This window comes from Penicillium antarcticum (assembly GCF_028974205.1).
Source record: "Penicillium antarcticum strain IBT 31339 chromosome Unknown utg000002l_segment0_segment0, whole genome shotgun sequence".
Lineage (NCBI taxonomy): Eukaryota > Fungi > Ascomycota > Eurotiomycetes > Eurotiales > Aspergillaceae > Penicillium > Penicillium antarcticum.
Window position 1 is genome coordinate 3,585,614 of NW_026695300.1, and position 14,696 is coordinate 3,600,309.

At 51.3% G+C, this 14,696-nt stretch overlaps 2 protein-coding genes across 2 annotated transcripts; both read left to right on the plus strand.

Annotated features, from left to right (window-relative positions):
- Window positions 1-429: 429 nt before the first annotated feature.
- Window positions 430-7,409, plus strand: N7508_002330 (putative THO complex component (Rlr1); the record flags this gene model as incomplete). The annotated part of the gene is made up of 3 exons (XM_058460396.1): window positions 430-5,267; window positions 5,325-5,987; window positions 6,017-7,409. 3 exons carry the CDS (start codon window positions 430-432, stop codon window positions 7,407-7,409), a joined length of 6,894 nt encoding a protein of 2,297 aa, XP_058323928.1.
- An 830-nt stretch (window positions 7,410-8,239) lies between these two features.
- N7508_002331 (beta-glucosidase) lies at window positions 8,240-10,884 on the plus strand (the record flags this gene model as incomplete). Its single annotated transcript, XM_058460397.1, has 3 exons — window positions 8,240-8,309; window positions 8,375-8,981; window positions 9,039-10,884. 3 exons carry the CDS (start codon window positions 8,240-8,242, stop codon window positions 10,882-10,884), a joined length of 2,523 nt encoding a protein of 840 aa, XP_058323929.1.
- Window positions 10,885-14,696: the final 3,812 nt, after the last annotated feature.

Below are 14,696 nucleotides of genomic sequence, written 5' to 3' on the forward strand. Positions count from 1 at the left end.
TTGGAATTGACTATTTCCAGATGAGAGGAAATGACTTTGAGTCAGTATTTACGGAATAATTCTTACGATTCATACACAATCTATAAATTGAACCGAATTCATTGAGGCGACGGATGCATGAATGGGGTTGACACCTCAGACCTCAGGCCGCCAGAGCCTCTTGGTCGGACTCGGACCCGGACCAAAGCTTCGATCACCAACTTTCATCTTCATCTTCCGCGCCTTTGGCCTTCCCTCCACCTTATTTTTCATGAGTGGTCTCTTTGTGGTACGCTTCTTTCTCTGCATGCTTTGCCGTCTAGTTTTTATCTCTGTCATTCATTTCAATCGCTGACACCTGTCTGTCTTACAAGATCAACCTCATGAGTTGCAGTCTCCCGACATCCCGTCCCACCGTCTCAACCCCTCGCGTCTAAGCTGGATACCAACATGGCGCCTGGGCATGGTGGAAAGCGGAAGCGCGGTGAACGCTCGTACTCTGGAGATTCAACGAGCAATGACAACCTGAGACCTTCTCCCCATCGCCCTGGTACGTTGAATATGGCGCATCACCCTCCCAACTCTGGTCACCAGTCCCCCTCTGCTCGTGAGCAGAATGACTCGCGCGACAGATCCCGCCGACAATCACATCGCAGCAGGGCTGGCTCCCGCCGCGGATCCCATGATAGTCAGAATTTTTCCAACTCACAGCACAAAGAACCGAATGCCATGTCTCCTCCGCCCATCACCCAGACCAAGGAGACCAAGGAGACCGCCGAATCCACACAACAAAACGGCGAGCTTCACCCTACTCCTTCACCCGCGCCCAATACACCGGCCTCACAAGCGCATCACAACCCGCCTTCTCGCGCTGGCTCAGAGCCTGTTCCCCGCGCACCTTCCGCCCCGCCGCCTCCCTACGACTACGAGTTTATTACCGATATTGCCATCCAGGAATGGAAATCGACTGGCAAGCAGAATGTGGTGGACCAAGGAACGGAAGCTCGTCTACAGCAGAATCTACCCCGACTCGCAGCTGTCTACCAGGAGCTTCTTCGTTCTGCGATTCACGGCCGACTGTCGCCATCAGATGCCGGAATTGCTGTTAAAGAGATTATTGGCGAAGAAACTGCCTCTCAGGATGTGGACATGGAAGCCAATAGCGAAAAGGCCTCGACTGATGAACTCGACCCGCGCTCTTTGTTCCTTGATACCCTTTCAATCATGACCGATGCCGACACCTCAAACCCTGCCCTCAAGCCGCTTGTTTTTGCGACTGGAATCAATCCCTCTCTTATGCGCCTCCAGCTTGATACCCCGTTGTTGCAGTCTTTGGGATTAGTTCGGGAAACCTTTGCGCGCATGGGAATTCGCAAGCAGACCAACCTGCTTTACAGACAGTCAAACTACAACCTTCTCCGCGAAGAGTCCGAAGGATACTCAAAACTCCTGACTGAGCTTTTCACCACAAGCAATAACGAGCCTCCATCGAGCGAAGTGGTCGAGGAGACATTTGAGCGAGTGAAGGCCATGATTGGCGCTTTTGATATGGACGTTGGCCGTGTTCTGGATGTTACCCTGGATGTGTTTGCTGCAGTTCTCGTCAAGCAATATCGCTTTTTTGTGAAGCTCTTGAGAGCTAGCTCATGGTGGCCGAAAGAGGACATTTTCCATAGTCTCGATGAGGGCCGCCGACACTCTGGTATCCCCAACTGGGCACTTCCTGGATCATCTGGCTGGGTCACAACAGATGAGGAACGAACAGCTATCATGGAATCAAACGAGGAGCGTGATCATCAGTTCTGGGACAGAGTCAGGGAAGTTGGTATTCGCGCCTTCTTTGAGATTGGCCGCAAACCGATCTCAGAGGAAGAGAAACAAAAGTCTCTCGCAGAAACTAATGGCTCATCTTTTGAAGAGAATGTCACACGATCGTGGCTGGAGGAGACAGGCACGATGCCGCCAAAGGGCAACCGGGTTGCCGCCCAGCTGCTTGGCTTTAAGCTGCGATTCTACTCTTCTTCGGCTCGGACCAAATCTGACGTCCTCCCTGATAACCTGATTTACCTCGCCGCGTTACTTATCAAGGTGGGATTCATTTCCCTTCGTGATCTCTATGCTCACCTCTGGCGACCCGACGACTCAATGGACACATTGAAGAACGAGAAGCTAGCGGAAAAAGCCGAGAGAGTGAAGGCTGGCCGACCTGGCGGTGGCACAAACGCTTTGATGATGGCCGGTGCTTTGTCGGACGACACAGTTCCCCTTCCCCGTCTGCGCGACTCAGAACCGCGGCTGTCAACCCCTGCCAAAGATCAAGAGAGCGATAAGCAAGGCACATCCAAAACAGATGATGACCTGCCGGATCCCTCAGACCAGAAAGTGTTGCTTCTCAAGAGTCTTCTCGCCATTGGAGCCATTCCTGAATCCCTCTTTGTGATCAGCAAATTCCCTTGGTTGATGGAGGCATACCCAGAGCTACCTGAATTCATTCATCGAATCCTCCACCACTCCTTGAACAAGATCTACGTTCAATTCCGGCCATCAGTCGTTGATGCCGACTTCCCAGGACAGCAATATCAAGTGACTTCTGATCAGAACGGCTTCGCCAAGGGCCAGATTGGACTTGCGGCTCCACCCCCGAGACGAACCTTGCGATGGGCTCAACTGGATAAGGAAGACACCAATGACGGTACTGATTATCGGTTCTACTGGGACGACTGGGCCGACAACATTCCCATCTGCCAGTCCGTCGATGATGTTTTTGCTCTTTGTTCATCCTTCCTCAACCTTTCTGGCCACAAGATAGGACAAGACGCGTCCCTCCTGGCGAAGCTTGTACGAATCGGCAAGGGGAGCTTGATACATGATGGATCTGAACATAACAGATCCCGTTGGTGCGACCTTTGCAAACGTCTGCTTCTGCCTGCTGTCAGTCTGACCAAGGCCAACCCCGGTGTGGTCAACGAGGTTTTCGAACTGATAAGTTTCTTCCCCCGTGAGGTCCGATACAACATGTATGCAGAGTGGTATTCGGGACAGACATCTCGCGTCCCTGTCATCAAGGAAGCATTCGACCAGGCCAGAGCAGAGACTAAAGACACCCTCAAGCGTCTCAGCAAGACGAACATCCGACCCATGGCCCGCGCATTAGCCAAGATTGCATATGCCAATCCCGGAATTGTCATCAATGTCGCTATCGGTCAAATTGAGTCTTATGAGAACCTCATCGAAGTTGTGGTCGAGTGTGCCCGCTATTTCACCTATCTCGGCTACGATACCCTATCCTGGGCGCTTGTCAACTCACTTGGTCAAAAGGGACGTAGTCGTGTCCAAGAGAGTGGTCTCTTGACTAGTCGCTGGTTGAACGCCTTATCCGCATTCGCCGGCCGCACTTACAAAAGATACTCCATCATGGACCCAACACCAGTCCTTCAGTATGTCGTTGAACAACTGCGACAGAACAATTCGACCGATTTGATTGTGCTAGAGCAATTGATCAGCTCCATGGCTGGAATCATCACAGACAACAACTTCAACGACGCTCAAATCCAGGCCATGGCAGGTGGAGAAGTTCTGCAATCCCAGACCATCCTGCAGCTTCTGGACAAGCGCCACGAGTCAAAGACTACATCTAAGCGCTTGCTGAAGTCGTTGACTCACACTAGACTCGCTGGTCAGTTGTTGGTTGCCATCGCTCAAGAACGGCTGACTTGTGTCTACAAAGAAACATCCTCTGAGCTCAAATTGCTTGGTAACATCTTTGATGAGATCCATCGCATTCTCACACAATACCTGGACCTCCTTCGCAGTAACTTGTCTGTTTCTGAGTTCGACTCTTTCGTACCGGACCTGTCATCACTCATCAAGGACTTTGGCATCCAGCCTGAAATCGCCTTCTGGATTCGTCGCACTAGCATTTCTCGCAAGATTACCGACATCGAAGAAGCGAAGCAGCTGGAAGCCTCGGCTGCCGATGATACTACGCCCAAACCCAATGGCGACAGCAATATGGACACCACCGAGGATGGAGAAGCTTCTGCCAAGCCCGAAGAGACCTCTGCAGACAACGCCATGGATGTTGACAAGGATGAGTCTGAAAACCCGAACTTGACTGACGATGCCGATTCTACCCCCCCTCCCGCTGTGAATGCTGAGCCCTTGGCTGCAAACCCGGTCATGCAAGAGCTGATTGATGATGTCAAATCTTCACTGCCCGTTGAAACGTGGGAGACCATTGGCGCTCACTTCTATGCAACGTTCTGGCAGCTTGCCCTCTACGACGTTCACATCCCTCAAAAATCCTATGAGGATGAAATTGACCGTCTCAAACGACGAGTGGTTACAACGAACAGTGACCGGTCTGACCCCAGCTCGGCAGGCACAGCACGAAGGGAGGCCACGAAAAAGAATCTCACCCAGCTGCAGGAGCGTATTCTGGAGGAAAACAAGAATCACCTTAAGGCTTACGGACAGACTCGCTCCAGGCTACAAAAGGAAAAGGACCGCTGGTTCGCCGGTATGCGCCTCAAGCATGACTCTTTGAATGTTGCTTTGTTAGAGCAATGTTTCATTCCTCGGCTCCTCCTCTCGCCTCTCGATGCCTTCTTCTGTTTCAAGATGTTGAAGTTCCTGCACAGCTCGGGAACTCCTAACTTCCGGACCGTTGGTCTTCTCGACCAGCTCTTCCGCGAGCAAAGACTTACAGCGCTCATTTTCCTATGTACTTCCAAGGAGGCAGACAACCTTGGTCGTTTCTTGAACGAGGTTCTACGTGATCTCTCTAGATGGCATGCCGACAAGGCCGTGTATGAGAAAGAGGCCTTTGGCACCAAGAGAGACCTTCCTGGCTTCGCTAAAAATGTTGACCCCGAAGGTGTACCAGTCATGTTTTTGGAGTTTGAGGACTTCCGCCGTCTCCTGTACAAGTGGCACCGGTTGTTCTCCAACGCTTTGAAGAGTTGCCTTAACGGAGGTGAATACATGCACATCCGAAACGCAATCAGCGTTCTGAAGGCCGTTGTCCAGCATTTCCCTGCGGTGAACTGGATCGGCCGTGATATGTTGAACTGTGTCAACAACTTGAGCAAAAACGATGAGCGTGACGACGTGAAGATTCCCGCAGCTTCGTTGATTGGTGACCTCAACCGACGAGAGAAGAAGTGGATGTTGCCACAAGCTTTCAACATGGTTAAGGCCGCCGAGGCTCAGGCCCACGCCGGCTCTCAGCAACCTACACCAACACTGAATGCCACAGCCCCTGAGTTCAACCCTACCCGAAGCTCAGAGTAAGTACCATTTCTGAGAATTTACACATGTTCGCAATTCTAACTGTCGACTATTAGCTCTGCTGCAAACCAACTTGGCAAGACTGAAGTTGAGGATGGTGAGATCGAGGATGCAAAGATGACCGATATTGGTGCAAAGGCAAGCGAGGAGACCAAGATGGCTAGTACATCCTCTCAAGCTGGATCTACTACGCCTTCCGTGGCTGGCATCGATGCTCACCTGGAAGCTCCCTCTGACCAACCTCCTGTGCGCTCTCGACCAAACTCTCGGGCACCGGACTCGAGCCGTCAGCCTGATATTCGCTCGCAGGTCCACCCTCCCACTCGCCCTCCGCCCCGACACGACGGAAGGTTACCTCCACGCCCTGAGGGAGTGGACGACCGGCGAGACAGACATTCCGACTTCAATCCCCGCACTCGACATGGACCCGTCCCTGACCGCTCATTTGATGGCCCTGGACGTCTTAACGAGCGTGACCGCGATTACCCTGTCCGACCTCCTCCAGATGATCTCATGCGTGGACCACCCCGCGATGGCCGACCCTCGCGTGAGAATGGCTGGCCTATGGATCGCCCGTCGCGCATGCGTGGACCTAATGATTCATTCCATGGACGCGATGCGCCTGGACGGGGAGAACTTTTGCCTGACCACAGTGAGCGCCCGATTGATGGTCCTCGTCGCGGAGATCCATCCAGACCGGACAAGGATGCTCGCAGACCGTATCCCCCCGTCCCCAATCACCCCCTAGACCGGCTAATCTGCCCAACCGCCCCGAGCGGCCCATTCCCGTGGATGATCGCAGGGGTCCCAATTTCCCCCAGCCTCCCCGCCACGACGATCTCCCAAGAGGCCCCCGAATGGACCGACATGGCGATGGGAAAGACTCTGGTCCAGGTCCTGACATGAATCATGGTCGTCTTCGGCAGCCAGAACCCACACCTGATATCCCCGCTGGTCCACGAAATCGACGTGGTGGCGGCCGCAATGCTCCTGGACAAGCGCCTCCAATGTCAAACAATGGTCCACAACCCAACGCGGAACGTCCGACACCTACAGGCCCTGGTCGACAGGGTGGCCGTGATGCTCCAGATCAATCATCCGGTTCGCAGCCCGCAGGCCCAACCAATGCTGCAGGCGTTCACCCAGACCGTCTCAGGAACCTTGTCAACGAGCCTGGAACTTCTGGTGCTCCTACAGGCCCTCGCAGCGGAGTAGGCCCTCCACAACCACCCCGCGGGCCCTCTGGACAAGGATTCGGCGGAGACCGTGGCCGTGGTGATAAACGCTTCGCAGGTCTGACCAATATGCTCCAGCAATCTGGTGGCACCGGTGGTGACCGCGGTGCTAACCCTCCGCCTGTTCGCGGACGAGGCGGACACCGCCAGTCAAGCAGCATGAACGCACCTCCCCCCGACAGCCTAGCAGGACCCCCGGTTGACCAGTCTGGTAACCGACCTAACGGTGGCCGGGTCGCTGACCTACTTGATGATCCTACCCCCGAGGCCGTTCGCTCCGGACGGACTGGCGATCGCAACCGTGAGCCAGATGCTGACCGCACAAAGGATTCTGAGCGTCGTGAAGACAGCACCAACAACAACAGCAGCCGCCGTCGTGACGGCCGTGGTCGTGACCGCGAACGCAGCCGCCGCAGCGACGTAGGCGCAGCGCCAACTCGCGACGAGAAAGACCGCAACACCGAGCCTCGCGAGAACCTGCGCCGCGTTCAGAGCTCCCGCGAAGAGTTGCGCCGCCGAGACCGCCGAGACCGACCTGACGGATCCTCAGAGATGACTGGACCCACCCCCAGCAACAATGCCCCTGAGGCTGAGGGTCGTCTGCGTCCTCCTTCCTCCATGGGAGCGCCACCACCCCCACCGCCCCCTCCCCCCCCTCCGCCTGAAGGAAACGACCGCCGGTTTAACTCTGGCGGCGACCGGAATAACCGGTCCGAGCACCGAGATCGCGAGCGTGAGCGCCGCAGTGATCGACGTGACCGTGAACACCGCGAAGGCGGCGGTGGCAGCGGCGGCTCTGGACACCGTAAGCGCGGTCGCCAAGGTCCTGAGGACAATACTGGTGAAAATGGACCCCGTGGCATGCGCATGGGAACCGACAACAAGCGACCTCGTCGAGGAGCGTGATGCCTTTTACCTTGATACCCGAAAGGAATGATGGGACTTTGCTTTTTCTGTTCTCTCTATTGTTCTCAATTTCGGTTGACACTCTTGACTACCAATTTCCTTTTCTATTTTGTTGCATTCTGCCTGGTGTTTGGGGATAATCCACTTCACTTCTCTACATGTACTTTTTCTCTTAACCATATGAGGTCCGTAACGGTAATGCAATATTTATGAATTTATTGCTTAATATCTTCCATTCTAAACCAATCAAAGATATATCCCAAGTATCGAAAAATGTCGCAATTGCAAGCATCTTGGACACTCCCCGTGTACGGAAGCAATCACAGGCACCGCGGGCCGACATCCGGACTCACATCAGCTTTGTCCCCTGCTCAGACCCTGCCGGTTAAACCTCGGGCTCGCCAGGACCTCCGTGGCTCTTTGAGAGATCGCAGGGCTGTCATTTGCCTGGCCCAGTTCCATCCGACATGGCGATCGTCATTGGGCTTTGGAGCTGCGCACAACTCCACCAACCTTCCCCGCCTGTTTCGCATGCAATTACACGTCTTGGCCTCTCACATTATAAGACGGTGTCCGTTGCAGTCTGGACTTGGATCTTATTCTTGTCTGCACTTGACTTGAAAGATTGAACAGATTGGACTTCTGTCGCTGTCTGCTGTTGGCTTACTATTTACAACCTGGAACAACCTTGGAAGCAGCACTGAGACTTGGAATCCTTATACTTGAGCTCTGTATTGTGTTGAACAAGTTCACTGAGCAACGAAGATCAAGTTTCAAGCATATACAGCGACATTAAAACATCAAGACAAAAAAAAAGATTGCAATACATCATGGCTCGCATCGACGTTGAAAAGGCCATTGAAGAGTTGACACTCGGAGAGAAGGTCGACCTCACAGCTGGTAAAGACAATCCCAAAGCTCATCCAATCTAGAGCCCCATGTCGACCAATACTAACAACCCACAGGCCAAGACTTCTGGCACACAGCCTCCATCCCACGCCTAAACATCCCCGCCCTACGGATGTCAGATGGACCCAACGGCGTACGCGGTACACGCTTCTTCAACGGCATCCCAGCAGCCTGTTTCCCATGTGCCACAGCCCTAGGCGCAACCTGGGATGCAGAGCTCCTATCAGAAGTAGGATCACTAATGGGCGACGAAGCGATCGCCAAGGGCACGCACATCGTGCTGGGCCCGACAATCAACATCCAGCGATCGCCGCTGGGCGGACGAGGCTTCGAGTCTTTCTCCGAGGATGGAGTCCTCTCCGGAATCCTGGCTGGCTATTTATGCAAGGCTATGCAGGACAAGGGCGTGGCTGCTACGCTTAAGCACTTTGTCTGCAATGACCAGGAACATGAACGTATGGCTGTTAGTAGTATTCTGACTGACCGTGCGCTGCGTGAAATCTATTTGATGCCATTTCAGCTCGCTATGCGCATTTGTCGCTCTGCTTGTGTTATGACGGCTTATAATAAGATTAATGGCACTCATGTTAGTGAGAATAAGCTTATCATTGATGATATCTTGCGCAAGGAATGGGGCTGGGATGGTGTTGTTATGAGTGATTGGTGAGTTGGCTGTTTTCACCCATGCCCTTGATTTTGAAATTGATGTGGTTATTGCAGGTTTGGTACCTACAGTACCTCTGATGCCATCAATGCCGGTCTCGATATTGAGATGCCTGGCAAGACCCGCTGGAGAGGGCAGGCACTTGCGCACGCTGTTTCTTCTAATAAGATTGCTCAGTTCAAGCTTGATGAGCGCGTGCGTAATATCCTCAACCTTGTCAACTGGGTTGAGCCGCTCGGTATCCCCGAGGGAGCGTCTGAGAAGGCACTCAATCGACCAGAAGACCAGGCTCTCATGCGCCGCGCTGCCGCCGAATCTGTTGTTCTTATGAAGAACGAGGGGAACGTTCTACCTCTCAAGAAAGATGGGTCCCTGCTGGTCATTGGTCCCAATGCTAGAATTGCTTCGTACTGCGGTGGTGGCTCGGCTTCTCTGGCGCCATACTATACCGTCACTCCATTCGAGGGTGTCTCCGCCAAGAGCAAGGGCGAGGTCAAGTTCAGCCAGGGCGTGTACTCTCACAAGGAACTGCCGCTCCTCGGCCCACTTCTGAAGACCGCAGATGGCAAGCCTGGTTTCACTTTCAAGGTCTACAATGAACACCCCAGTTCAGGCGTGGACCGCCAGGTCGTGGATGAGCTGCACCTGCTCGATTCCTCCGGTTTCTTGATGGATTACGTCAATCCAAAGATCAAGTCGATGACATACTATGTCGACATGGAGGGATCTTTCACCCCAGAGGAGAGCGGCGTGTATGACTTCGGCGTGACAGTTGTTGGTACGGGCCAACTCTTTATCGACGACGAAATCGTCGTCGACAACACCAAAAACCAAAAACAGGGATCCGCCTTCTTCGGCACAGCCACCATCGAAGAGCGTGGCACCAAAGAATTGAAGGCTGGTCAGACCTACAAGGTCGTCTTCCAATTCGGTAGTGCCCCAACCTCAGACCTCGACACCCGTGGCATCGTCGCCTTCGGTCCAGGCGGCTTCCGCTTCGGCACCAGCCGTCAAATCAGCCAAGAAGAACTGATCGCCAACGCCGTCGAGCAGGCCAAGACCGCAGAACAGGTCGTCATCTTCGCAGGCCTGACTCTAGAGTGGGAAACTGAAGGCCACGACCGTGAGCACATGGACTTACCCCCCGGCAGTGACGAACTCATCGGCCGTGTGTTGGATGCCAATCCCAATGCCGTGGTCGTCCTCCAATCCGGTACACCGGTCACAATGCCCTGGGAACACAAAGCCAAGTCCCTCGTGCAAGCCTGGTTTGGCGGCAACGAATGCGGCAACGGCATCGCAGACGTCCTCTACGGCGACGTCAACCCCTCCGCCAAACTTCCTATCACATTCCCCCGCCGCCTACAAGATAACCCCTCCTACCTAAACTTCCGCTCAGAGCGTGGCCGTGTCCTCTACGGTGAGGACATTTATGTCGGCTACCGATTCTTCGAGAAGAGCGACGTGGCACCTGGATTTGCGTTTGGTCATGGTCTGTCATACACTACATTCTCGCGCTCAGATCTCTCCATCGAGACTGTACCCGAGCAAACCAAATACACTGAATCCGGTGAACCGATCACTGCCTCTGTGACTGTAACAAACACTGGCTCAGTGGCTGGTGCCGAGGTCGCTCAGTTGTGGATTGTAGCCCCCAAGACGGATGTTGGACGTCCAGTGCGTGAGCTGAAGGCTTTCAAGAAGGTTTTCCTGCAGCCTGGTGAGTCGAAGACCGTGCATCTTGTTGTTGAAAAGAAGCTTGCTACTAGTTGGTGGGATGAGGAGCGCAGTCAGTGGATTTCTGAGAAGGGGAAGTATGGGGTTTTGGTTACTGGTACTGGAGCTGAGGAGTTGCGTGGTGAATTTGAGGTTGAAAAGACGAGATTCTGGCTTGGACTGTAATCTGGTTTGGAATTTCTTGGATTGGGTGGTTTGATATTTCTTATAATTTGATGTCAGTGATGCTGTAACGGGGTGTGGATAGATTGGCTTAGGCTTGGTATACTTGGATTTTATGATGCTTTTATATGACTTATGAGTTACTTGCCAATGAGCTTTCGGATTTAATCTTTGGAAAAATTTGACGCCGAGCACTAAATGTTGCTATCTTACAAGAGCCTACGTACTATAGAGCGACGATGACTTCTGTAGTGATGAATCCCGTGACAGTAGCATGTTAACGGCCTGAGGTATCATGAATGCCTTAGCGGACAAGCAGTCTTCTCCTACATGGAGATCCCAGCATGATCTAACAACTTCAATATGACTACAGCCATTCACTAGACTTCTTGATTCAAGATAGCATCAGGCTCAGTACGATTTACACCTTCAGAGACTGCTCTCTACGTCTGCATCTGGCCGTGGGAGCGGTTGTGTGATCTTTTCATTAGTATCGACCCATCTGCTATGTCAGACTGCCATCGTGCCATCCCCATTTCACCACGTAGAAAAGATACGAGGATAGAATTCCAAGGTTGCTTTTGAAAAATTTGCAAACTTCTGTTTCTGGTTTCTGAGCAATGCATTTGCTTTCCCTTATGACTTGAATTCAAGTGCCTTGATATAGAATTTGACCAATGCTGTCTTCTTGAGGAATTTTGTTGTGTGGCTGTAATGCACTAACAAGTGTAATCCGGGTGATGGAGATTCTTTTGACGCAAGTATTCCCCCTGAACAGCCCGAGGCAGCTCTGGTGGTATGAATTCGCCTTTGTCGCTTGATTTCCGCAGGAGCTGTGCCTACTCGCACATCCAAAATGGCCTAAAAAGCCGTCTTGTGCATACACTTTTGCTCGAGTCTCATACACTTAGAGATTGTCTATATGCTGGCCTCAAACATCGTCCCAGGGGAGGGGCACATGGCTCGCTCAATAAAAAGTTCACATGCTGAGCATGAGATTCCGCGCTCAACTTTGCAGTTGGATGGTCGTGAAAAGGAAGTTCGCAGGAGCCCATAGAAATCTACTTCTCTCTTTGCCTGTCATTTGCTGGTATTTCAAGAGATTTGCTTTGCCGTCTGCAGAACAAATCGGCCTGATGGAGAGAGACAAGCGTAATACCGGACTATTGGGAGACGTGTCTCATCGTGTAATTTTCAGGCAGGGACTCCGATGATTTGAGCTGGCTTAGATCAACCCTTTTTCGGGCGACATGCTGTTTCGATAGAGGCCAAGGTTCGCACTTGGGTTTCCAGGGAGTCGCGGAGACATTTGAAACAGCATCGCTTCCAGATTAGAAGGGATATAAACCCACCAAATTTGCCGCAAAATGCGCATTTCTTCGTGCACAGTGCGTTGTAGAAGTCATTCATAGAGATGTATTGGGAGATTCGGATTCGTAGCAAGATATAGAAAACGTCCAAAAATTGCGAGACTACTCTCTGATACTGGAGGCGAGAAGCTACCGTAGATGGTGCTCTGAGGCTTGTTTGTCGAAACCGGGAAAGATATTGTACGTTCATCTGGCACAAAATGGCATGCAAGAGCTCAAGGGGCAGTTGTGGCGTTACGAGCCCTTGCAGCTAGCAAACGCCTGTACTGTATTTGATACCTATTCTTTGGGCTAAGCAAAATTTATCTATGACACATGTGCTGATAGGTCTACTCCGACATACATGTACTGCTGGCGAAAGATCATGTTACGGCGTATTCCGCAGTGAACTAAGTCCTATACAAGACTAGTGAGAAATGGCTGTTCAAAAAAAGCAACAAAAAACAACAGAAACAATAAAAGCAATGACACATAGTTTAGTTATAAGTTGGTGTCATGATGGTCCATCGACCTGTCAATTGTGTTTTGCTACGGTAAGCCGTGGCGATGAAAGACTACGCCGTAATATAAGGATTTTAGTTGAACTCTGACATTCAAGACCTACTTTCTTGCTTTATGCTTTGTCTGCCTCTTATTATTGCCTTTAAACTTCAATGGGGTTCGTCTTCCGCTGACTTCAACCAACTGGACTTTGAAAAGCTGTTGATTTCTGTTGCTGACCCGGCAATGAAGTCATTATTACAGTCAAGGGCCGCATAATCTGGGCAAGGGCTTTGAGATTGCTCCGCTTTACCGAAGTCTGGCCGTTCTTAACTAAATCCAAAGAGAAGGCTTTGTGGTATTTGACCGAGAATAGCAATGTCATCAATCCTCTTACTGGAGAGGCTCTGGTTGCCCCAACCTTTGTGGCATATGCGCCAAGCTATCATGTCGGAGCGCCTCTTGTATATCTGGAGGTGGTCAGCGCGGTCAGCGCAAATCAGTTCTTTGCGAAATCCAGTCCCCTCCCGACAACTGTCCCGCACGATGTTGTTGTCTTTGAATCAGACTATCGCAGGTCAAACTGTGCTAGATCTCCGGGTTGGCGCACTTGGGCTCCAGCAAGGCGGGGATTCTATGGCCTTTGTCCCCGAATGCATGAGCTCTATGAGCTTTGAGCTGCTTTCTATTGGCACAGCGGTTTTGGCACTGTTCAGTAGATGGAACGCTACGCTGATCCTACATGGCAGTATCATGTTACAGCGGTATATATGTGGGGGCTACTCGCAGTATAGGTGGCAGAGAGTCCGGTTCACCCTTTTAGTCTGATTGAATATGCCACTGCTCTGTCCCATTATCTGGCCTCCATTCAGGAGAAAGTGAAAAATCCAGATCTCAGCCTCGAATTTCATGACCTCATAGGTGTCGGATACATGATCAATAAAAAATCTCATTAACCAAGGTGCCTCATAAAATGGTGAACATACGCCAGAATTTTTCGATTTTTCTGATAGTAGAGGCTGAAAAATGTACTAGGAGCATAGGTGAGCTTTCCAATAATCAAGTAACGATATCTACTTACAGGTTAGTCTAGAAATGGCTTGCAATGATTCTTTCTAACATCCAGAATACGACCACCCTCTTGGAGTTGTGAGGCTTTCCTTCTGAGAATTGATTCGCGCTGAAAACATGAAATCATGAAATTGGATAACGGGCAAGAAATCATTCAATCTTAGCATCTCCTACGAAGAGAAGATAATTACAGTGACACAGCAAACACCCTTTAACAGATCGCTTTTCAAACAGTTTAATGTAAGCCGAAGAGCAAGTCTATATTATCTAGCTTGTTAAACATTCCTGCTTCAATGAACCTTTGATACAATAGCAGGTTCTATTTAATCCAATAAAAAGTCAGGTGTTATATCAGGAATCCAGTCTAAGGGTATTTATAAGATCGAAATTTTGACCGGCAGAATCTAAGGAATCAGGGGTGTCGAACCTTTTGTTGCGTCACTGTATATTCAAAGAAGTACTCACAGTACTGTATTGGCGAAATCTGCACTAACGATTAAATACATTTGTTCATCACCCGCCAAGGAACCACCTTCAACTCTCCAGCCTGCAGGATCGGAGAAGCCTTTGCTTTGATTAACGAAATTGAAATTAGTCCCCAATCCCCCCCGCCCATTTTGATGGTGCCCTAATATTGAAGGCGACATGGCTACCGTGGCAAAATCCTTCAGCTGAAAATTCTGGTCGTGGAACAAGAGGAAGGCCACAGAAGGCCACAGAAGGCCAGATAGCAGTGATTTCAAAAGTCGTCCTAGCAGCACTATTCTGCGTGCCACCGCCAGAAAGCTCGTATGTTGCGAGTTATTGGCGACTTTATGACAATCATTCAGTAGTAGCCACCTATGAAGATCGTTCACCCACTGTACTTTACTACTCATGATCGACATTAAATGA